We start from the raw sequence: 24,330 nt of genomic DNA, 5'->3' as shown, positions 1-24,330 counted from the left end.
TCGCCGATAACTTCAGCACAAAGTTGCCTAGAAATACAATGTTGCCAATGTCTTTGCAGTTGATACAAACAAATGACATATAAAAACAAAATATGCTTCAAATGAAAATCAGGATGGCTACATTAAAATATAAACAGTATTGAAATACATTTAATGTTTAATCGAGTTCTATTTGCTAATTTCTAGGCTACTGTCTGGAATTTGTCTCAATATATTTCATGTGTAGCCTGACGTGCGCAATGATGTGCCAAATCTGTGATTTTATTGCGTTTTTATTGGGTAAGCATTAGCTTTCTCTCTAGGAGCTGATCAGTCATCAGTGTTATGAAATAATTATAATGTTAACTTCTTGAAACTCCCCATCCCGGATCCGGGTTTGTGACTAAAGCCTCAGGCTCATTAGCATAACGCAACGTTAACGATTTCTGAAAATCGCAAATAAAATGAAAATAATGCGTCTGCTCTCAAGCTTAGCCTTTTCCTAACAACACTGTCATCTCAGATTTTCAAAATATGCTTTTGAACCATAGAAATTGACTAATTTGTGTAAGAGTATGCAAAGCTAGCATAGCATTTTGAGTAGCATTTAGCACACAACATTTTCACAAAAACCAGATAACCAAATAAATAAAATCATTTACCTTTGAAGAGCTTCTGATGTTTTCAATGAGGAGACTCCCAGCCACATACCAAATGCGCAGTTTTTCCTGAAAGCGTCTGTGTGTAGGAGAAATCGTTCCGTTTTCTACATTGCGTCTGGCTACCGAAACGAAAATTCAGTCACCTACAACGTAAAACTTTTTCCGGATTAACTACATAATATCGACCGAAACATGGCAAACGTTGTTTGGAATCAATCCTCAAGGTGTTTTTTCACATATCTCTTCATTGATATGCAGTTCGTGGAAGCTTGCTTTCCTCTCTGTATCCCATGGAAAAATACTGGCAGGTGACTTTTGCGCACCAATTTCGGCGCAGGACACCGGGCGGACACCTGGTAAATGTGGTCTCTTATGGTCAATCTTCCAATGATCTGCCTACAAATACGTCACAATGCTGCAGACACCTTGGGGAAACGACAGAAAGGGCAGGCTCATTCCTCTCGCATTCACAGCCATATAAGGAGACAATGGAAAACAGAGCCTCAAAAATCCTGCTCATTTCCTGGATGCCATCTCATCTTGGTTTTGCCTGAAGCTCACGTTCTAGGGCACGCACAGAGAATATCTTGGTCGTTCTGGACACGTCAGAGTGTTTTCTTTCGAATGCTATCAATTATATGCATAGTCGAGCATCTTTTTGTGACAACATATCTTGTTTAAAACGGGAACGTTTTTCATCCAAAAATGAAATAGCGCCCCCCATAGATGTAAGAGGTTAAGGAAAGATTTGAATTGAGAAAGCCCACCCGAGAGCAGCGCCCACTTTTTTCCCCCCTAACTATAATCGTAATAACAATTTAAATGGCAAAAACTTTGCTGCCATAGGAATAGAATGCATAGAACGGGTGTCCCCACATTCAAGTCAAGGATGGCATAATGGGAGGACTGGCGAGTGTACCCAAAGCAGGAAGCATACCCTGGTTCTGTGATTTGTTGTTTCAACTGAACTGACATTATAAAAAATACATTCCATTGCATGAGCCACATCAGTTAACCCCTTACCTGTGGGAATTGCCCTACATGGATTGGGCTAAAATGAAATATTTCTTACAGAAGAAATATGGAATGCATATGCTTAACCATGGTAGCATTTAAAAGGGAGCATTTTGCCGATTTATGGGGAAATTATTACAAGCTGAGGACAGTTCAAGACTAAATCCAAACATTACTCTGTTGATTTTATGTGCAATTTACATTTAGTAATTTTTGCCGCATTTGTTGATAACGAAATCTGGATTTCAGTAACATAGGAATGTTCTTGAAAAATGTGGGGTAGGTGCAACATAAGACAAAAGATTGACATGGGTTTGAGTGATTGATAGGTGTGAGTGGTGTTTCCAATTTGCCACATTCCTCTCCAAAGTGTGCACAGTTCCTAAGTCATTTCAATGTACTTTTATGACTCAAAGAAGAGTCTTCAACTATAAGGTGATTTAAAAAAAATAAAAAATGTTTTGCTCTCATATACCTTTTGAGGAACTCGATCAAGCACACTTGTCGTTTTTTATGTTGTTGTTTGGAACACAGCCCTATGTACCCACCTTTCACACAATTACTCTTGTTGTTGATGCAATCCAAAAAAACAGGCATAATTTGAAATCCTGTTCTATTGCCAACATAAAGCTAAACTATAAAGTATGATCTTGGTGCTAGGCTTTCACAAGGCAATTCAGAGAAGCCAATTTTGTAGTTTTGGTTTGTGTATAGAATGGAGACATGAGTGCATTTAGATGTGTGGTCCGAAGCAAATTTTCTACACAGTACAACAAACGGGCTCATTCTGTTCAGGACAACCCAGGGTATCTTGTGACTAACTCTACATCAAGCATAGTGATCATATACCTTGACACTGTATAAAGTATTACATCAGTTTTATGATATGGAGCTGTGAAGTGCCCATTTGGACTCGCAGGTATTTGGCTTGCTTGTATGACATCAAAGCGGTATTTATTATAACCCTCGACGTCTCATCGTTCAAAATATACTGAGTCCTCGTAATTTACAGCCTTTCCCCTCACTCAGAAAACAAAAAATGTGCTAAAGTTGTCCAGGTAGCGGGAGGGATTCGGGAAGCTTCTTGTCACAAGTGGTGCTCAAATTCAGATGGTCTGTCTGTCAAAATCCATACAGAGCTGTGAAGCGGAGACGCTGAGCTCTGACGTCATGTATAGCATGTAACTGCACATCCACTGCATTTTCAACCCGTATACGGGTAGGAGTGTAAAGGGCTACCATCATTTGATTGAACATTCTACATTACCATGGAAATTATTGCGTCACAATACCAGGCACCCATTGCTAGTGTACCTATTAGTTTGCCAGTCAAATTGCTAGGGTTAGCGGTTCTATTATAAAAAGTTTTCTTAAACCGTTCTGACGTTTATTTTCATGACTGCCTTCATCCTTAACAGTCGTTTTATACGGTAATTGCGTCAGACCAACTCAGCGGTTTTGTTATGCTAACCTCAGAGGAAAAAAACAACATTCCTGTTGGATGATGGACTGGGAACAACAACTTTAAGACCTTTCAATCCCTTTCTACCTCTCTCTGTCTCCTGCAGGATAAGGATGCTAAGATGGCGTTCCTGCAGAAGGCCATGGACGTGGTAATGCTGGTGAGCGGCGAGCCCCTGTCGGCCAAGCCGGCACGCATCGTAGCCGGCCACGAGCCCGAGAAGACCAATGAGCTGCTGCAGGCTATAGCCAAGTGCTGCCTCAACAAGGTCTGTCTGCCTGGAATGATCCATGTTCATGTACAAACACACACACACACACCCCAACACACACACGGTCCACAAAAGGGCCTAAGCAACATACTGTAACAAATAAATTTTACATAGACAGGAGAGGGCACTTCTCCCAGACATTGTAAAGAACACAAGATGGGCTAATTCTTGCTGCAAATACCTTGGTTGTTTCTGGCATACATGCACACTGGGGGAAAACATGTTACACATCAACATTAAAACAGTGTAATCCAGATAAAGATCATGCATGTTTACACACACTATTGGAGCTCCTGGGTCTGAAGAGGATCATTCTAGTACATTTTAATTGGACCCAGCCAGTGTAAATAAAGGGCTTCGAGCTCAGGGGAACTCTGCCATGCCTCCCTGAGGTTTCATTGTAACAGACTGTTCATACACATGTAGATTAATCGAGTAGCTAGCATACACCGCATTGATTGTAACAAGGACCACAATGGAAATAAGTCTGTAGACTTTGTGTTTTTAATCCTCAATAGTTGATGTATTGTTGTACTCGAATGGCTGACGCAACTAGATATGTATGCTACACAGGTCTTTAAAAAATGCAATTAAATTCATTATTGACAGACCGGTGTGCAGGTTGTTCTGGATAAAGATTGATGTGTGCTAGTAATCTGCAGTCCCCATACAATGCATCACCTGGAAAGAAAATGAAAATACCAATAAACAAACTTCATGAAAATTCACACAGTATGGTAGAATGTGAGTTAACGATCATGATGGTCCTCTGTGTCATGTCGTCCCTAGCTGTCCAGTGAGGAGGCAGTGAAGCGGGTGCTGACGGGGGACAAGCTGGACCTCAAAGGGAAGGCCAGCACCTCCCGTTCCCAGGACAAGGAGAACCGGGAGGGACGAGAGCGCCACAGAGACCGAGAGGTGAGACCAGACACCTGGAACTCATCGAGTGGACAAGACTTATCCCCTCAGACCATTCTAATTCTATGGATATCTGTCACCACTAGTTTCTGTCATTCAAAAACCAGTTTCTCTTTTCAACTTTAACCTCTAACTGCATCTAGACTAGTCATACAGGGGCCGTACTGCTGTGACTGTTTATTTTACCACAATGTGTTGAGGCTGGCGGGGATGGTGACAATGCAAGTGTGTGTGTGTGTCTCCCCAGGAGAGGAAGGAGATACGAGAGCACAGCGTCGGTGGAGGCCGGGAGAAGGAGGACCCGGACCAGCCCAAAGAGCAGGAGGACAGGCGAGGCAACAAGGAGAAGGAGCTCCACCGCGAGGGAGAGCGGTCGGAGAAGGCCCGCGAACGAGACCGGACCAAAGACCGCGACAAGGACAAGAGCCGGGACCGAGAGAGGGACAAAGACAAGAGAAGAGAGAAAGACGGGGAACGAGACAAGGAGAGGGAGAAGGACAGAGGCGGAGAGAAGAGCAAAGACAAGGAAACACACAGACCGAGAGACCGATATAGGGAGGAAGATGGAGACAGGGATAAACGGCGAGAGAAGGGAGAAAGGGAGAAGGCGAGAGAGACCAGACACAAACAGGGGGAGGAGAAGACCAAAGTGCCAGAGAAAGGGGACAAAAAGGTAGGGCATGTCAGCCATTCCATGGCTTTGTCCCATTTTTAAATCCTTAATGTAACAGTAGCAGCACGTGTTTCTATGAGATCTGTGTGTGTGTGTTTTTAGGCCAGAGCGTCAGAGGAGTCAAAACACCGACCACATCCAGAGGTGCCCAGTAAAACGACCAAACCTGAACCAGCGGTAAGCTCTCCCCTCTCTCCAATAAGCAGTATCTACTATTGTCAGTCATCATTTTGGGTGCGCGTAGAAAGGAGTCATGAGTAGGGTTGCGGTGTTCATTACATTTTGTCAGTCGGTTATTATCATGCAAAAGGCTGCCGGTTTCATGGTAATTGAATGTTAGTCAAGATGAATATGGATAGCACCACTCATACAAGCTGCATACAAGCCTCTGATGAGCACCTTTGGAACATCTACATTTAAAAAATTCTCGTGAATCTATTGAATATACACCATCCCAATTAAATTAATTCTTTATTTTAGGCAGGTCTAAAGAAACATGATATGGAAATGTATTTCAGAGGAACAGAATTTAAGTTGACCTACTGTAATCTGGTTGTGCACTGTGCCATAGGCTGTAGGCTTGTTCATTTAGCAGACAAGATATGCTTATAAGTTATGTGCCATTATTTTATATTATATGATTTTATAGTAAGAACAATATCATTGAACTGAGTGAAATAGAATGGATAATTTTCCCATTCTGGAGCGAGAGTGCACGCATATGAAGTGATCATTTGAAACAGGTTCTATATGCTAGATTTAGTTATTTGGCAACTTCAGTGAATGATAGACACCTTGGAATGCCTTAGAAAAAAAAAAATATATATATATATATATATGGGCTGCATGATGCTATTGATGATTTAAAAATCTCAACAACAAAAAAAGCTTGCGCTCTGTTCTTGCCTCAGGATGCACACGCTGTTCTCTCATCAAGTGATCATATTTTCATCCATCAGACTTCTCAATTTAATCTTGTTTTTATTAATATGTAAAATTAGTTTTGATTTAATGTGGCCCGTTATCAAACGGTTAAGAGAAAACAAGACATGTAGTCCATATGCACTGGAATGGTGAATAGAGGTCACTTTCCCGCCGGGACATTTTCCGCTCATGTTGAGTAGGCTACTCCGGTAATTTAGCTGTGCCACAGGTGATATTCCACCCAAACTCTGTATGCCATGGGCTCTCCAACCCTGTTCCTGCAGCTACCCAGTGCTTAATTTGGGAAACCAAGTGAAATCTGTTCGGGAACAACGATCATAACATGTATTCACAACTAAACATATTTCATTACGCTTCCGAGTGGCGCAGCGGTCTAAGGCACTGCATCTCAGAGCTAGAGGCGTCACTACAGACCCTGGTTTGATTCCAGGCTGTATCACAACCGGCCGTGATTCAGAGTCCCATAGGGTGGTGCACAATTGGCCCAGCGTCGTCCGGGCTAGGGTTTGGCCGCGGTAGGCCATCATTTGTAAATAAGAATTTGTTCTTAACTGACTTGCCTAGTTTAAATTTAAGAAAAATAAAAGCTGTTGACAGCCCTTCTCTCTGCGTGCTGAAGAAAGAAATAAAGGATAGAGTGGAGGAGATGTGGTGAGATATTCTGTAGCTAAAGGTAATGTGCCAGTCGTAATTGTGAAGGCAAAAGAAGTCCTATTACTAGGCTATTCAAAATCTAAAACAAATTCACTATAATTGTTGGATAAATCTGAATGAGTTTAATTTAGGCTAAACCAACTGTACCAAAGAGATCTTAAATCAGTATTTAAAAAAAAAAAATTCTGCCATGTGTAATATACGGTTGGTTATGTATTGTATAACGGCACAATCATTATTTTAATTCAGGATTTTTTTCGGGCTCATATATATGCCTATGGTTATGCATAATCTCTAATATGCCTATGGTTATGCATAATCTCTAATATGCATAAGGGTGTTTTTGAATTATCACCTTAGAAAGATCTGTCCATTTTGTTCTGTTAGGCTTTGAAACAACATCCACAAGGACCATGTTTTAACCTATTGTTGAACTTCTTTCTTTAAATTGATCAATCACAGTGAGTTTTAAAAGCACATAGTGTTTTGATGATAAATGTTTGGGATTTTTGAATGCGTTTGCGTTGATGTCGGAGTGGATAGAGGGACAATGGAGTCCTGAGTACCAGGCCATTAGTGACCTGATGATTGTTAGCGAGTTGGGTACTACTAACACATTTTTTTTACTGCAGTCATGACTCATGACTGCCCGTGTGGCGGTAATACGGTCAACAGCCCTAGTCATGAGTGCATTCAAGTGTGTGTGTTGCCACTGAATATTTTCTTCACAATAGACAAACGTAGGCTCTTTCTGTTCAGAACAACCCAGGGTATGACACAATGTCATCTTGTAACTGTACATCAAACATCGACACTGTATATGACATGAGTTTTAGGATTATGGAAATGTGAAGTCAAAGCAGTATTTGTTATAATCCTCAATGTCTCATCTTTCAAAATCCATAGTCCTCCTAATTTACAGCATTTGCCTCACTCAGACAACAAAACATTTGTAAAGGTTGCCCAATTAGCAGGAGCGATGGGGGTCACTTTTCGTGCGGGGTGCTCAATTTCACAACGACTGTCAATCAAAACCCATAGATCACTGCGAAGAGACACAACTCTGACATCATGTATTGCATGTTACTGTACTGCAACTGCGTTCCAATTTAGGTGTTTATCAGTGCCCAAATCTGCCATTTTCAACCCATGTACGGGTAAGAGTGTAAAGGGCTAAGGCTTGCCCTATTGCCTAGGGCAAGTGAACTGAGCAGTCGTGCAAATTGAGCCTGCTCTGAGATTGTTGAGCCTGTTCTGAGCTTGCCCCATTTGGGTAGGTGATCAAAAAAAAAATATGAATACAACCAAACTGCAAAGAATTCTAGTAGCCTAAAACTTATATTTTTGGTTCCTCTCCATCGTTTCAGTGAAAGATAAACAATTTGTGGCATTTTATGGCAGTCGGCAAGTAAGCCTGCTGAGTTTTTTTTTACTGATAACCAAAATACAAAGAATACGGGTTCTGATCTAGCATGTGTACACTGACCTCCAACCCCAATGCTGAAGATGATTAGCAGGAGGTACAGTGCCTTCAGAAAGTATTCAGACCCCTTGACTTTTTCAACATTTTGTTACAGCCTTATTCTAAAATTGTCCCTCCCCCATCAATCTACACACAATACCCCATAATAACAAAGCAAAAACAGGTTTTTAGACATTTTCCCTAATTTATAAAATAAGTCAAAAATAAACCGAAATACCACATTTAAATAAGTATCCCAAATTCTTGGGCAGGGTAGCCTAGTGGTTAGAGTGTTGGACTAGTAACCAGAAGGTTGCGAGTTCAAACCCCTGAGCTGACAAGGTACAAATCTGTCGCTCTGCCCCTGAACAGGCAGTTAACCCACTGTTCCTAGGCCATCATTGAACATAAGAATGTGTTCTTAACTCATTGAAACCGGGTGCACTGGAGGTCAATTTCGAGTCGCATAGCAAAGAGTTTGAATACTTATACTTGAATACTTGTAGAAATACCTTATTTATTTGTTAGTTTTAATACATTTGCTAGAATGTCACTTTGTCATTATGGGGTATTGTGTATAGATTGCTGAGGAATTAGTTTTATTTAATCCATTGTGGAAAAAGTCAAAAGGTCTGAATACTTTCCGAAGGCACTGTACATGCATGCATTAGGGGTGTGAGTGTTTAAACGAACTTGTGATTGTTAATGTTATTTAAAAAATCCCAAACCAAAAAAGTGTTTTTAATGTAAATCACAGTGCCGTTATAAACAAACTTCGACGAACAGGTCCCCATCATTATCATCAAATACTTATGCTAAAATGCTATAGCGTTAGTAGGAGATACAGGGTCACGACAAAGTATTTGCCCCTGTTCTGATTTAAATAGTTTTTGCAATTATTTTTTGTTACACTGAAGGTTATCAGATCTTCAACCAAAACCTAATATTAGATAAAGGGAACCTGAGTGAACAACTAACACAAAAATGTCTTCCATGAAATAAGTATCTAATAAACAAAGTTGTGCAAAACCCAATGCCCCTGTATGAGAAAGTATTTTATTATTACAGTCAATAAATAACTTGTTGTGCCACCTTTTAACTGCAACCAAACACTTCCTGTGGTTGTTGATCAGTCTCTAACATCACTGCAGAGGAATTTTGGCCCACTCTTTCATGCACAACTGCTTCAACTCAGCAACATTTATGGGTTTTCAAGCATGACCTGATAATTTTTGTCCCTGCTATAACATCTCAATCACGTTTAGGTCTGGACTTTGACTAGTCTCGGTTCCCAACACTTACCGAGTTCCAAACTGCCTCTGGAAGCAACATCGGCACAAGAACGAGCAGCCGCACACAAGCCTAAGATCACCATGCGCAATGCCATGCGACAGCTGGAGTGGTATGAAGCTTGCCGCCATTGGACTCTGGAGCAGTGGAAACATGTTCTCAGGACAAATCTGGGTTTGGCGGATGCACCAATGAATACTGCCAACTGTAAAGTTTGACGGAGTAGGAATAATTGTCTGGGGATGTTTTTTCATGGGAAGGGAAGGGAAATCTTAACACTACAGCATACATTGACCTTTAGACGATTCTGTGATTCCAACTTTGCGGCAACAGTTTGGGGAAGGCCCTTTCCTGTTTTCAGCATGTCAGGTTAATCTGAAGACAGTTAATTAATTAGATCAACTATATATTTAATTGTTACCCTATTTTTAAATTAATCATGTAACAATTAACTCATTAGGATCTGGGGCACCATGAGAGCAGTTCTTTAAAGAGTTATCATCTCCAAAATTAAACTCTAGAAGGTCTTTACCTATTTGTAAACAGTCAACTTATTAACCATAACCTCGTATCATATCACCATTCTGAACAGCCTTCAAGCATCTGCAAAAACCAAGCCTTACTTGTGATTCAGTACTACACAAATTTGTTTAAGTATTTATTTACCAACTAATTAAATGGGAACACAGGATAAACACACACACTGCACCGGTTATTGACTGGAGATGTAATATGCTGAAAACAGGTCCCTAGCGGAATGAAAACATGGATACTTGTTAAAGAAGAGATGGAGAGAGCGATAGAGACACTTAACATTGCCACATTCAAAAACTACTATCATCTACAATTACCATATATTTGCACACGAACCGCCGCCCACTTTGAGCAAGAAATCATGAATGTATTGACGTGAAATCCCTGGGTTTGCCTGGGATCTCTCGGTTAACGGGCCAGCCTTGGAAAGGGGGTTGGGCCTTTTTGCGGCACGCTTGTAAGGCCCTGATTGTCCGAAATGGTTCAACCAACTTGTCTCCATTTGTCCTATCTTTGTAGTTGTCTGTTACCCGGTGACTCGTCGTGTAGTCCTGAACCGTTCTGATTTTCCCTCCATTCGCCCTGGATCGACTAGCCAACCGTGTCGAAGGTTACCCAATAGGGTGATGATAGTAGCGAAATACGATGGTTTGAGCAGAGCAACCGGATGGTCCTACTTAAATTCGCTTTTGAAGATACCTTATCGGCTCCACGGCCTTCGTCAGAACCTTTGGGATTTTTTAAATGTGGCTAATTTAAAGAACTCACAAAAGCTCTGACGAAGGCCTTGAGGCCAATACGTAAAGCTTATTAAGGAGCAGTGATACTATCAAGAGCAGTGTGCGGGTTTCTCCTTTTTTCTCATTTTATTCAACTGTTGCCATGAACCTGCAAAAAAGTTAGCTCAGATGTGCAAGTGCCTTTTTGAATTTATAACAGTATAGCTAAAACCACTATTGGCTAAACAGGATAAATACATTATTTGATAAACACTTGTTCATTGACTTAGTGAAATGATTCACATACGCAATAACCTCCTATGGGGTTACTGACCACTATTCATTGAATTTATAATTATTAATAAGTGTGGATTTATTTGGCCTTTGGGAGAGCACAGCGCACATGGAAGAAAACAGCCGCGGGAAGGGTGCTGGAGGTTCTGCAGGTAAATTGAAATAAATGTACCATGTTATATAATTAATTAAATGACTCATGTCTGTACAGAAATGAATTAATTCATTGAAATTACTACACCAGAGAACATAAATTACCCGGAGAGGATCAATTGCTTATTTTTTTTAAATTGTGGTGGATTGTGTTGTATCACATCACGAGCGCGTAGGCCTACAGTCAGGCAGCACGCGCGACATTTCAAACAGCTGATTAGTTGTGGCTGTCAATGAACAGCAGGCCACAGCTAAAAGGCCTTTCACAATATTTTAAAATACAATTTCTGTCATTTCCTCATTGTGCAATCTGTGTCTCCACTCTTTTCATTGGCCTATGCTATTGGTTGCATTTAAGACAGGGTCATTTGTTTCATTGCTCTCAGTATGTCAGTATACCGATGGCCTACTGTAATTATGACTGTGGACGATAGTACTTCATTGCTCCCTAGCATTCATACGCAATATGACCATATTCTGCATTGTGAATTCACATGGAATGTTAGGAATATTTCTTATAGTTTTAACGGAAAACCGATTCTAAAGAACGGCAGTTTGACATGCATACTGAGCATGCCCCCATCCATATCGACGGGGCTGTAGTAGAGCGGGTAGAGAGCATCAATATCCCCAGTGTCAACATGACTAAGGAATAAACATGGTCCACACGCACCAACACAGTCGTGAAGAAAGGCAGGACAACGCCTCTTCCCCCTCAGGAGTCTGAAAAGATTTGGCATGGGCCCTCAGATCCTTAAGTTATTTTTTATTTTTTTTTCACCTTTATTTAACCAGGTAGGCAAGTTGAGAACAAGTTCTCATTTACAATTGCGACCTGGCCAAGATAAAGCAAAGCAGTTCGACACATACAACGACACAGAGTTACACATGGAGCAAAACAAACATACAGTCAATAATACAGTATAAACAAGTCTATATACGATGTGAGAAAATGAGGTGAGATAAGGGAGGTAAAGGCAAAAAAAGGCCATGGTGGCAAAGTAAATCCAATATAGCAAGTAAAACACTAGAATGGTAGATTTGCAATGGAAGAATGTGCAAAGTAGAAATAAAAATAATGGGGTGCAAAGGAGCAAAATAAATAAATTAAATACAGTAGGGAAAGAGGTAGTTGTTTGGGCTATGTACAGGTGCAGTAATCTGTGAGCTGCTCTGACACTTGGTGCTTAAAGCTAGTGAGGGAGATAAGTGTTTCCAGTTTCAGTGCTTTTTGTAGTTCGTTCCAGTCATTGGCAGCAGAGAACTGGAAGGAGAGGCGGCCAAAGAAAGAATTGGTTTTGGGGGTGACTAGAGAGATATACCTGCTGGAGCGTGTGCTACAGGTGGGAGATGCTATGGTTACCAGCGAGCTGAGATAAGGGGGGACTTTACCTAGCAGGGTCTTGTAGATGACATGGAGCCAGTGGGTTTGGCGACGAGTATGAAGCGAGGGCCAGCCAACGAGAGCGTACAGGTCGCAATGGTGGGTAGTATATGGGGCTTTGGTGACAAAACGGATTGCACTGTGATAGACTGCATCCAATTTGTTGAGTAGGGTATTGGAGGCTATTTTGTAAATGACGTCGCCAAAGTCGAGGATTGGTAGGATGGTCAGTTTTACAAGGGTATGTTTGGCAGCATGAGTGAAGGATGCTTTGTTGCGAAATAGGAAGCCAATTCTAGATTTAACTTTGGATTGGAGATATTTGATATGGGTCTGGAAGGAGAGTTTACAGTCTAACCAGACACCTAGTTGTCCACGTATTCTAAATCAGAGCCGTCCAGAGTAGTGATGTTGGATAGGCGGGTAGGAGCGGGTAGCGATCGGTTGAAGAGCATGCATTTAGTTTTACTTGTATTTAAGAGCAATTGGAGGCCACGGAAGGAGCGTTGTATGGCATTGAAGCTTGCCTGGAGGGTTGTTAACACAGTGTCCAAAGAAGGGCCAGAAGTATACAGAATGGTGTTGTCTGCGTAGAGGTGGATCAGAGACTCACCAGCAGCAAGAGCGACCTCATTGATGTATACAGAGAAGAGAGTCGGTCCAAGAATTGAACACTATGGCACCCCCATAGAGACTGCCAGAGGTCCAGACAGCAGACCCTCCGATTTGACACACTGAACTCTATCAGAGAAGTAGTTGGTGAACCAGGCGAGGCAATCATTTGAGAAACCAAGGCTGTCGAGTCTGCCGATGAGGATGTGGTGATTGACAGAGTCGAAAGCCTTGGCCAGATCAATGAACACGGCTGCACAGTAATGTTTCTTATCGATGGCGGTTAAGATATCGTTTAGGACCTTGAGTGTGGCTGAGGTGCACCCATGACCAGCTCTGAAACCAGATTACATAGCAGAGAAGGTATGGTGAGATTCAAAATGGTCAGTAATCTGTTTGTTGACTTGGCTTTCGAAGACCTTAGAAAGGCATGGTAGGATAGATATAGGTCTGTAGCAGTTTGGGTCAAGAGTGTCCCCCCTTTGAAGAGGGGGATGACCGCAGCTGCTTTCCAATCTTTGGGGATCTCAGACGACACAAAAGAGAGTTTGAACAGGCTAGTAATAGGGGTGGCAACAATTTCGGCAGATCATTTTAGAAAGGGTCCAGATTGTCTAGCCCGGCTGATTTGTAGGGGTCCAGATTTTGCAGCTCTTTCAGAACATCAGCTGAACGGATTTGGGAGAAGGAGAAATGGGGAAGGCTTGGGCGAGTTGCTGTGGGGGGTGCAGTGCTGTTGACCGGGGTAGGAGTAGCCAGGTGGAAAGCATGGCCAGCCGTAGAAAAATGCTTATTGAAATTCTCAATTATGTTGGATTTATCAGTGGTGACAGTGTTTCCTATCTTCAGTGCAGTGGGCAGCTGGGAGGAGGTGTTCTTATTCTCCATGGACTTTACAGTGTCCCAGAACTTTTTTGAGTTAGTGTTGCAGGAAGCAAATTTCTGCTTGAAAAAGCTAGCCTTGGCTTTTCTAACTGCCTGTGTATAATGGTTTCTAGCTTCCCTGAACAGCTGCATATCACGGGGGCTGTTCGATGCTAATGCAGAACGCCATAGGATGTTTTTGTGTTGGTTAAGGGCAGTCAGGTCTGGGGAGAACCAAGGGCTTTATCTGTTCCTGGTTCTAAATTTCTTGAATGGGGCATGTTTATTTAAGATGGTTAGGAAGGCATTTTTAAAAAATATCCAGGCATCCTCTACTGACGGGATGAGATCAATATCCTTCCAGGATACCCCGGCCAGGTCGATTAGAAAGGCTGCACAGCTGCACCATTGAGAGCAACTGGACTGGCATCACGGAAACTGCACTACAGAGGGTAGTGTGTACGGCCCAGTACATTGGGACCAATCTCCCTACCATACAAGACCACTATATCAGGCGGTGCCAGGAAATCCCTAAACACTGCACGACAAGCAATACCGATACACCAAGTCTGGATCGAACAGAACCCCCAAGCCATAAGACTGCTACATATTTAACCAAATAACTACCCGGACTATCTACGTTGACTCTTTTTGTCACTAACCTTTTTGGCTCCTCACTTATGCTGCTGCTACTGTTTATTATCTATCCCGTTGTCTAGTCACTAACCCTACCTATATGTACATATCTACCTCAATTACCTTGTACCCCTGCACATTGACTCTGCACTAGTACCCTGTGTATATAGCCAAGTTATATATATGTATATTCCTTGTTATTATTTTTCGATTGTTTTTCTCTGCGTTGTTGGGATTGGCCCATAAGTAGGCATTTCACTGTTGTTTACAAAGCATGACAAATCAAATTTGATACATTTATTTGTATCAATCTTTGCTGTAATTGCTCTGTCTGGTTTTGTGTTAGTGGATGCTAATTCGCTCGCTTGCTTCATTTAATTTCAAGGGCTCTTCAGCTTTGCTTGTTGCTAGGATAGAATACATCAGATTAGGATTGTGGTCCATTGTAGCTCAGTTAGTAGAACATGGCGCTTGTAACGCCAGGGTCGTAGGTTCGATTCCTGGGACCACCCATACGTAAAATGTATGCACGCATGACTAAGTCACTTTGGATAAAAGTGTCTGCGAAATTGCTTATATAGGTTTTTGATCCATATTTTTCAAAAACTGTAATCTACAGCACTCTTCATTCAGTAAAACCAGGAGGTTAAACCACCAGATATGGAAAAAGAAGTCTCCACATTTTCTCAGACGGCTATAGACTCACTACATGAACTGATGTTGAATGTGCTTTGGTTGTGTGACAGATTTGACTTAGCTTCCATAGACCACTCGTGCTAGTACCGCATGGCCATAGACCAGGACGAAATTGCCATCAATAGAAATAGACACATTTGCCTTTTTACATATTCGAGAATATTATATTATACTCATGTAGGCTATTTCTATGGTGCTATCAGTGTGATAATGGTTGATTTCTGTGCTCCTTTACCACTGGAAGCTTCCACTGGAGCCTGTTGATACAGCTGATGAGGTATCTCTTCCGTGTCCTTCTAGCCTAATGCCCCCTAGTCTAGCTCGCTAGAGCTATAAAGCATAGAACTGGGAAGGGTAAACTGGGTAGTACGGTATGAGTGTTTTCCGTGGGAGTGTACTACAGTTTCCTAGCGTAGCTGGCCATGCTTTGGAAATAGTGCTATGCCATTTACCATAGGAGCATGGTTTCCTACTGCTTTACTTCCATTGTAGCGCCGTTTGGTGGAAGTTTCGGACACGCCTGGATTCAATTTCTAATCAAATGTTTACCCTATGTTTTCTTTTTTTTAATAGGCCGCAGAAGTCACAGACAAGCAGGTAACCTCTTATTTTCAAAACATGTTTATAAGTGTGTGTGTGCACTCATAAACATGAATGGGACACACTTATTCAATCATCATCTCTCTTCTAATCTCCTCATCTCCTCCTCTCCTCAGTCTGACAGTCCAGCCAGAATACCCCGGCCTTCATCTGCTAAGGGGCAGAGGCGCATGCCCAAAGCAGGAGCCCAACAAGGTAAAAACCTCTCTGCTCCTCTCAAATATCCCAGCTTTCTAGCCTTTCACTAAAGTCATACTTCTGTTTACACAATAATATGGGTAGAGAGAAGAAAGAAAATCTAATACTTTTTTTTGTCGCCTCTTTTCCGGAAGAGTCTGACAGTGAAGGAGGTGAGTATTTCTCTCACTGCACCTATACCATCTCTCAGTAGATGGCGCTGGTGTCTTTTTCATTTAGTGATCCAGGGTGGCCATTTTTTGTGTCTCTGTTCTATAAGCCCGAGCCATCAGCATTTCTTGCTTTCAAGTCCATTGATTGTAAGTTCCAATGAAAGATGTGAGTTCTCATGTCAGCATAATCTTGTGTTGTTGTAGATGGAGACACTCCGTTGGCAGAGAGGCCAGTCCCCCTGGAGAACGGCGATGCCACAGACACAGTGCCAGCCCACATGGCCCACAGGTCTGTGTGGCGTTTGACAGTTGATTTAAGCAAATTAGCAGGGTTTGAGGGCCATGGCCTAACATTTTTATTTTTGGTCAACCAGCCACTGTTTCAGGTCGATTAAAAACATTTTTCTTTTTTTTTAAACAACATTTACAAGCAAAAATATTTTTGGGTCCATAATTACATTTAAAAAAAAAAAAAAAAAAAGATGACCATGCTTTGTAATGTTTCTAAAACAAGAAATGTATTGGTAAGAAAGTAATTTAATTTTTACAAAAAAAATCAGATGAGACAAAATGTTCAGCTGCTCCTTTGAGGGCGATAGGTTACCGTGGTAAGGGGGCCACTCAAGATGTCTGTGGTGTGAGATTTTGGAACTGACTAGTAGTAGATGCGTCTCTTTATCAGTTGAAGAAGCAGACTCAATCAAACATGGAAAAACAACCGAGCTTATGAACAAAACATTTGAAATAGTCAAATATGAGGACAGTTTTACTTTTGTAGACTTCCGAGTAAATTAGACCAACTGTTAAGCCTGTGTGCAGCGCCTCCAAAAATAAATCTATCTGCACTTAACTCCCTGCGCACAGCTCCCCAGCCATGCTGTGTTGCAGTTATGAAACAAATGGCAGAAATACTTTGAAAACTGCTACTGCAGCATTTCTCTGCTATACATCACAACTTGAACATGTGCCCTTACTTGGCTTTTGACATGTAATGCTCGCAATATAGAGCCCTGCAAATTGACCACCCACCTAAGTGTCTGGTGAAATAGACATTCGTACCCGCCAATACCTAAAATCTACCCACATTTGTCAAATGTTAATTGTATGCCCTGTTGAGGGCACCGCTCAATTTGCACAGTCAGCAACAATTGAAATGGTCTCTCCCATAACCTCACTGCTTAAACCTGAAGTTTTGGCCAATTTCTTCTCTGTGGGATAGAAAGAGTTTCGAAACATGCTACAAAAACAAAACTCCATTCACTGATGCAAACCCTCCACTTTCTCCTTTTTGATCAACCCGCCGCACTCAACGGGCGCACTTAACACTGTCTGTGTCCCAAATGGCACCCTATTCCCCACAGAGTGCCCATGTCAAAAGTAGTGCACTAAATCTAGTGAATAGGGTGTCATTTGGGACGCACCCCTGTGTATTCTCAACCCCCTCATTACATTTGATTAGCCACTTTCTCTCTCTTTTACACCACAACAAATTGCTCTGCTAGTCCCCACTCTCAATTACATTCTTCTCAGCGTAACATCAAACACATGCTATCCCATGGTAGACTGAGTGACTGACTGAATGGTTAGTGTTGCAATTGAGGTCCCAATAGAGTAGGGTTTCTCAACTCTCGTTCTGGGGACCACTCTTATTTTCATGTTCTCACTACAACCAGCTATTCCAATTAGACTGAATGAATTGGCTAGTATGTGAATAATTGTTCTAACTAAATGCAGTAACTTTTCACACTGTCCTGATCCTATCTATCTGGCTTTGAATATCTGTGATTCGTTGAAGATGTGATTCCCAGAGTTTCTTGGTTAAATGGTTCTTCTGAACCAACCAATCTGATGGCTAATTCCTGGTGTTGAATTGATGCTCATTTCGAGTACAGTACAGCATACACAGTGTGTCCCCATGATCAGCTTTGAGAGACACTGCTATGTATAATATTGGTGAGAGAGAGTGGGGTTTACTGACTGTTAAAGGAATTTCCAGGTGAACAGAAAGGAGAGCAGTAGAGGATATATGGTCTATCATAAATCAAGTTGGTTTAATACAAGTTGCAACATGGAAAACACCCTCCAGCATAGAAAATGTCTAACGGTCCCTCTAATCACACAGTACCAAATGTTCTGTAAATACCACCCAGAGAGGCTTCTACAAAGTCACAACAAAAGACTGTGACTTTGCCAGCTGCTACAGAATCAAACAATGCTCATAAGGTCATCAATATAATATCAGTGTACCGTCAGCCTGACGTCAATCACTATCGACAGAATGAGTTTTAATAAATAAGTCTGGAGTCAAGTGACCATCAACCCATGTCACAAATAGAACAATTGAAATGTGTGTTACAGAAAGGGAAAACATATAAATATGCTAAGCATTGTGTTATTTACTCTTAACTAAATATGAACTTTATTAATCTTAAATATTCCCCATTACTCTGACTGTGGCTGATCATTCATTAGTGTTGCTTGACTTTCTCATCTTCCCAACCAGCAACCGAAGGATACCTCGGCCCAACAGCGCACGGCCCGCCCCTCCTCGGTTCAAGAGGCAGGAGAGCTATGCTGACGTGACCCCGGCCGAACGGTGACCTCCCCTCATACTTTTTACTTTACTTCCTGTGTCACTATGAATGATACAGTTGGCAGCATTGCATTCAGGTCACATTTTGGAACTTTTCAAAATGTATGATTTAGCGAAAACATGTAGATTTAGGACTCACGTCAGCTCTCTTCCATAACATTTCTATCTGCAAAGTTCCACAATGTTTAGCAACTGAACCCGGGCCCGAGAAAATTATACAGTGGGGCAAAAAAGTATTTAGTCAGCCTCCAATTGTGCAAGTTCTCCAACTTAAAAAGATGAGAGTCCTGTAATTTTCATCATAGGTACACTTCAACTATGACAGACAAAATGAGAAAACAAAATCCAGAAAATCACATTGTAGGATTTTTAATGAATTTATTTGCAAATTATGGTGGAAAATAAGTATTTGGTCAATAACAAAAGTTTATCTCAATACTTTGTTATATACCCTTTGTTGGCAATGACAGAGGTCAAATGTTTTCTGTAAGTCTTCACAAGGTTTTCACAAACTGTTGCTGGTATTTTGGCCCATTCCTCCATGCAGATCTCCTCTAGAGCAGTGATGTTTTGGGGCTGTTGCTGGGCAACACGGACTTTCAACTCCCTCCAAAGATGTTCTATGGGGTTGAGATCTGGAGACTGGCTAGGCCACTCCAGGACCTTGAAATGCTTCTTACGAAGCCACTCCTTCGTTGCACGGGCGGTGTGATTGGGATCATTGTCATGCTGAAAGACCCAGCCACGTTTCACCTTCAATGCCCTTGCTGATGGAAGGTTTTCACTCAAAATCTCACGATACATGGCCCCATTCTTTCCTTTACACGGATCAGTCGTCCTGGTCCCTTTGCAGAAAAACAGCCCCAAAGCATGATGTTTCCACCCCCATGCTTCACAGTAGGTATGGTTATCTTTGGATGCAACTCAGCATTCTTTGTCCTTCAAACACGACGAGTTGAGTTTTTACCAAAAAGTTATATTTTGGTTTCATCTGACCATACGACATTCTCCCAATCTTCTTCTGGATCATCCAAATGCTCTCTAGCAAACTTCAGACGGGCCTGGACATGTACTGGCTTAAGCAGGGGGACACGTCTGGCACTGCAGGATTTGAGTCCCTGGCGGCGAAGTGTGTGACTGATGGTAGGCTTTGTTACTTTGGTCCCAGCTCTCTGCAGGTAATTCACTAGGTCCCCCCGTGTGGCTCTGGGATTTTTGCTCACCGTTCTTGTGATCATTTTGACCCCACGGGGTGAGATCTTGCATGGAGCCCCAGATCGAGGGAGATTATCAGTGGTCTTTTATGTCTTCCATTTCCTTATTTTATTTATTTTATTTTGATTTCACCTTTATTTAACCAGGTAGGCTAGTTGAGAACAAGTTCTCATTGGCAACTGCGACCTGGCCAAGATAAAGCATAGCAGTGTGAACAGACAGAGTTAAACATGGAGTAAACAATTAACAAGTCAATAACACAGTAGAAAAAAAAGAGTCTATATACATTGTGTGCAAAAGGCATGAGGAGGTAGGCGAATAATTACAATTTTGCAGATTAACACTGGAGTGATAAATGATCAGATGGTCATGTACAGGTAGAGATATTGGTGTGCAAAAGAGCAGAAAAGTAAATAAATAAAAACAGTATGGGGATGAGGTAGGTAAAATTGGGTGGGCTATTTACCGATAAGACTATGTACAGCTGCAGCAATTGGTTAGCTGCTCAGATAGCAGATGTCTGAAATTGGTGAGGGAGATAAAAGTCTCCAACTTCAGCGATTTTTGCAATTCGTTCCCACAGTTGATTTTTTTCAAACCAAGCTGCTTACCTATTGCAGATTCAGTCTTCCCAGCCTGGTGCAGGTCTACAATTTTGTTTCTGGTGTCCTTTGACAGCTCTTTGGTCTTGGCCATAGTGGAGTTTGGAGTGTGACTGTTTGAGGCTGTGGACAGGTGTCATTTATACTGATAACAAGTTCAAACAGGTGCCATTAATACAGGTAACGAGTGGAGGACAGAGGAGCCTCTTAAAGAAGAAGTTACAGGTCTGTGAGAGCCAGAAATCTTGCTTGTTTGTAGGTGACCAAATACTTATTTTCCACCATAATTTGCAAATAAATTCATAAAAAATCCTACAATGTGATTTTCTGGATATTTTTTTTCTCATTTTATCTGTCATAGTTGAAGTGCACCTATGATAAAAATTACATGCCTCTCTCATCTTTTTAAGTGGGAGAACTTGCACAATTGGTGGCTGACTAAATACTTTTTTGCCCCACTGTATGTGCTTTGCTCCATTGCCCCCTCTAAGCCCTGTGTGTGTTGTAGGCTGACCAGTGCCAAGCCCCCGGCGGCTGTCATAATGGAGGGGAAGAAGCTCTCTGAGGAGGAGGATGACGATGAGCAGTTTGTGGTGCTGGAGGCTGCTCCTCCTCCCCCCGACATGCCCGACATGGAGATGGTGAGGGAGCACATACAGTTGAAGTCGGAAGTTTACATACATTTAAACTCAGTTTTTTGTAATTCCTGACATTTAATCCTAGTAAAAATTCCCTGTCTTAGGGCAGTTAGGATCACCACTTTATTTTAAGAATGTGAAATGTCAGAAAAGTAGGAGAGAGGGGGATTTATTTCAGCTTTTATTTCTTTCATCACATTCCCAGTGGGTCAGAAGTTTACATACACTCAATAAGTATTTGGTAGTATTGACTTTAAATTGCTTAACTTGGATCAAACGTTTCGGCCATTTGCGACCAAGCTTTAACTTCCTGACTGATGTCTTGAGATGTTGCTTCAATATATCCACATAATTCTCCAGACTCATGATGCCATCTATTTCGTGAAGTGCACCAGTCCCTCCTGCAGCAAAGCACCCCCACAACACGATGCTGCCACCCCCGTGCTTCACAGTTGGGATGGTGTTCTTCGGCAAGCTTCCCCATTTTTTTCTCCATAACGTAACAATGGTCATTATGGCCAAACAGTTCTATTTTTGTTTCATCAGACCAGAGGACATTACTCCAAAAAGTATGATCTTTGTCCTCATGTGCAGTTGCAAACCGTAGTCTGGCTTTTTTATGGCGGTTTTGGAGCAGTGGCTTCTTCCTTGCTGAGCGGCCTTTTAGATTGTTTATTTTGGACTCGTTTTAATGTGGCTATAGATACTTTTGTATCTGTTTCCTCCAGCAGCTTCACAAGGTCCTTTGTTGTTGTTCTGGGTTTGATTTTCACTTTTCGCACCAAAGTACATTCGTCTCTAGGAGACCGAACGCCTCTCCTTCCTGAGTGGAATGAAGTCTGCGTACTATTGTTTGTACAGATGAAAGTGGTACCTTCAGGTGTTTGCAAATTGCTCCCAAGGATGAACCAGACTTGTGGAGGTATACAATTGTTTTCTGAGGTCTTGGCTGATTTCTTTTGATTTTCCCATGATGTCAAGCAAAGAGGCACTGAGTTTGGAGGTAGGCCTTGAACTACATCCACAGGTACACCTCCAATTGACTCAAATGATGTCAATTAGCCTATCAGAAGCTTCTAAAGCCTTGACATAATTTTCTGGAATTATCCAAGCTGTTTAAAGGCTCAGACAATTTAGTGTATGTAAACTTCTGACCCACTGGAATTATAAGTGAAATAATCTGTCTGTAAACAATTGTTGGAAAAATGACTTGTCTCATGCACAAAGTAGATGTCCTAACCGACATGCCAAACTATAGTTTGTTAACAAGAAATTTGTAGAGTGGTTGAAATACGAGTTTTAATGACTCCAACCTAAGTGTATCTAAACGTCCGTTACGTTATGAAAAATAGATTTGAGAATGCCATACCTCTATTAGTTTTTGCACATCCAGGCCCAAGCTCTCATGGTTCAATGTTGGAAGTGAAACATATAGAAACATATTTCAGGCCCTAAAATGGATAACTATTATAAGTTGCAACCAAGAGAAGAGGGCATCAGCATTGTTCATTCTAAATATTTTTGATTGTTACGCCACTATTTTGTTCTCTACAGGATCCTTCAGTGGGACTTCAAGGTGATGAGAAGCATGGTAAGCAATTTTACAAGCCAAACAATCACTTCATTTGATCTTGTAGGTGCTAAGAATTCTAGTACGTATTTCTACAACTTGGTTTATATCAATTGGGACTGTAAATTACCAACACTTTTAAAACTCCTGCAACTTGTTTATCCACAGGTGGGCTGGTGAAAAAAATCCTTGAAACCAAGAAAGACTTTGAAACATCACCATCATCTCCAAAGTCCAAAGACCAGGTAAGATGTAGTGATCTTGATCTCCACTAGAGGGCAATGCAATGACGCCACAACGACTGACAACTCTCATTCCTCTCCTGTGACTCAGTTCTAGATGTTTCCGTATCTCTCAATCAGCGTACAAACTGTTATTTCTGGAAATTCAGTACCTTAGGGATGTGGGGTTACAAAACCGAAAGCATACAGTCTATTAGCTAAAGAAAGCATATCGCAAATGGAGTGAAGTGTAATTGCACAAACCTATTGAAAATCTTGGATCACTTCAGTGGAGCTCGAGAAACAACAACATAAAGTGGGTTGATTGCATCAGCGAGATGTCTCAACCCTTTGTGTACTAATTTAATGCACTCGTTTCACATTTTGTGTTTTGAACGTGTTATTGGCTGAGAAAGTGTTTGCGAAAAGCTATCTAAATTAGGCTTATCTAGCGCCATGTCACAACAACCAGTTTGAAAGTATAGATATATTTATTTTTCCCATACTGACCGAATTGTATAATTTATAATGGAAAATCATTTGAATGAGCTGCATCGATTTAAAGGCCCAGTGCAGTAAAAACGTTTACTTGAAGTGAGTACAGGCTTAACTGAATGAACAACTGAGACGAAAATGCAAATTTGAAAGTTTAGTAAATAGTTTGAGAGATGGCCTTGTCTCCAATAAACGGCCGCCATAGCCAGATGCCGGGATGGCAGGTAGCCCTATGCTGGGCAGCTGGCATCAACTCACCAGCTGGGAGAAAGAGGTTTTGATGACAGTTTTGATGACATGTTGTACACATGAAATTGTGTCATTCCAAACTTAATCCGCAATGTTATGTTCCATTTTTGTGCGACTCTAGAGGTTTCTTCTACCAGCTGTGCTGCACAGGCTACACAGAGACGCAGCACAGCTGTTAGAGGGGAAAGTTGCTCAAGTTGCATAAAATTGAAGTTCGGAATGACACAATTTCATGTGTACAACATCTAAAGACCTACATCGCTACACTGAGAGGGTGCACATTTCTAAGCTGACATATTTGGGTGTTTTTGGAGCTTTTGTTCATGTCTTTTGTTCGCCCCCACAGTGCACAGCGAGGAAGTCTTTTGCGGCTGGGATAGGTTTCTCAAAAACAAGTGAAATCACAAAGTGTCTGCACCCTTCTATAACATGCCATTTCCATCATTTTTAGATTTCCTTCAGAAATAGTAAACCACTCCTTTAACTACATTGCATGCCCATTGTGGGGTAATTTAAGAGTCTTCCCTGGAAACAAATCCTCCTTTTGGGAGCACACTGCATCCCACTACCTTGTC

General features: G+C 41.6%; 1 protein-coding gene across 2 annotated transcripts in view; it reads left to right on the top strand.

Moving 5' to 3' along the window:
- Nucleotides 1–24,330, top strand: part of traf3ip1 (TNF receptor-associated factor 3 interacting protein 1) — a 46,477-nt gene that overhangs the window by 10,361 nt on the left and 11,786 nt on the right. The window contains exons 3-15 of one of the 2 annotated variants that reach the window (XM_064975786.1): nucleotides 3,224–3,385; nucleotides 4,178–4,306; nucleotides 4,554–4,979; nucleotides 5,082–5,156; nucleotides 15,467–15,499; nucleotides 15,796–15,819; nucleotides 15,939–16,017; nucleotides 16,155–16,172; nucleotides 16,377–16,461; nucleotides 18,676–18,768; nucleotides 21,091–21,223; nucleotides 22,775–22,811; nucleotides 22,959–23,035. In XM_064975786.1, coding sequence (XP_064831858.1) covers nucleotides 3,224–3,385; nucleotides 4,178–4,306; nucleotides 4,554–4,979; nucleotides 5,082–5,156; nucleotides 15,467–15,499; nucleotides 15,796–15,819; nucleotides 15,939–16,017; nucleotides 16,155–16,172; nucleotides 16,377–16,461; nucleotides 18,676–18,768; nucleotides 21,091–21,223; nucleotides 22,775–22,811; nucleotides 22,959–23,035 — 1,371 coding nt within the window. The remainder of the gene's footprint in view (nucleotides 1–3,223; nucleotides 3,386–4,177; nucleotides 4,307–4,553; nucleotides 4,980–5,081; nucleotides 5,157–15,466; nucleotides 15,500–15,795; nucleotides 15,820–15,938; nucleotides 16,018–16,154; nucleotides 16,173–16,376; nucleotides 16,462–18,675; nucleotides 18,769–21,090; nucleotides 21,224–22,774; nucleotides 22,812–22,958; nucleotides 23,036–24,330) is intronic. The other variant, XM_064975787.1, reaches the window with a different exon arrangement.

This window comes from Oncorhynchus masou, chromosome 10, assembly GCF_036934945.1.
Source record: "Oncorhynchus masou masou isolate Uvic2021 chromosome 10, UVic_Omas_1.1, whole genome shotgun sequence".
NCBI lineage: Eukaryota > Metazoa > Chordata > Actinopteri > Salmoniformes > Salmonidae > Oncorhynchus > Oncorhynchus masou.
The sequence above is the reverse complement of the archived record's forward strand: the minus strand, read 5'-3'. Positions and strand labels throughout refer to the sequence as shown.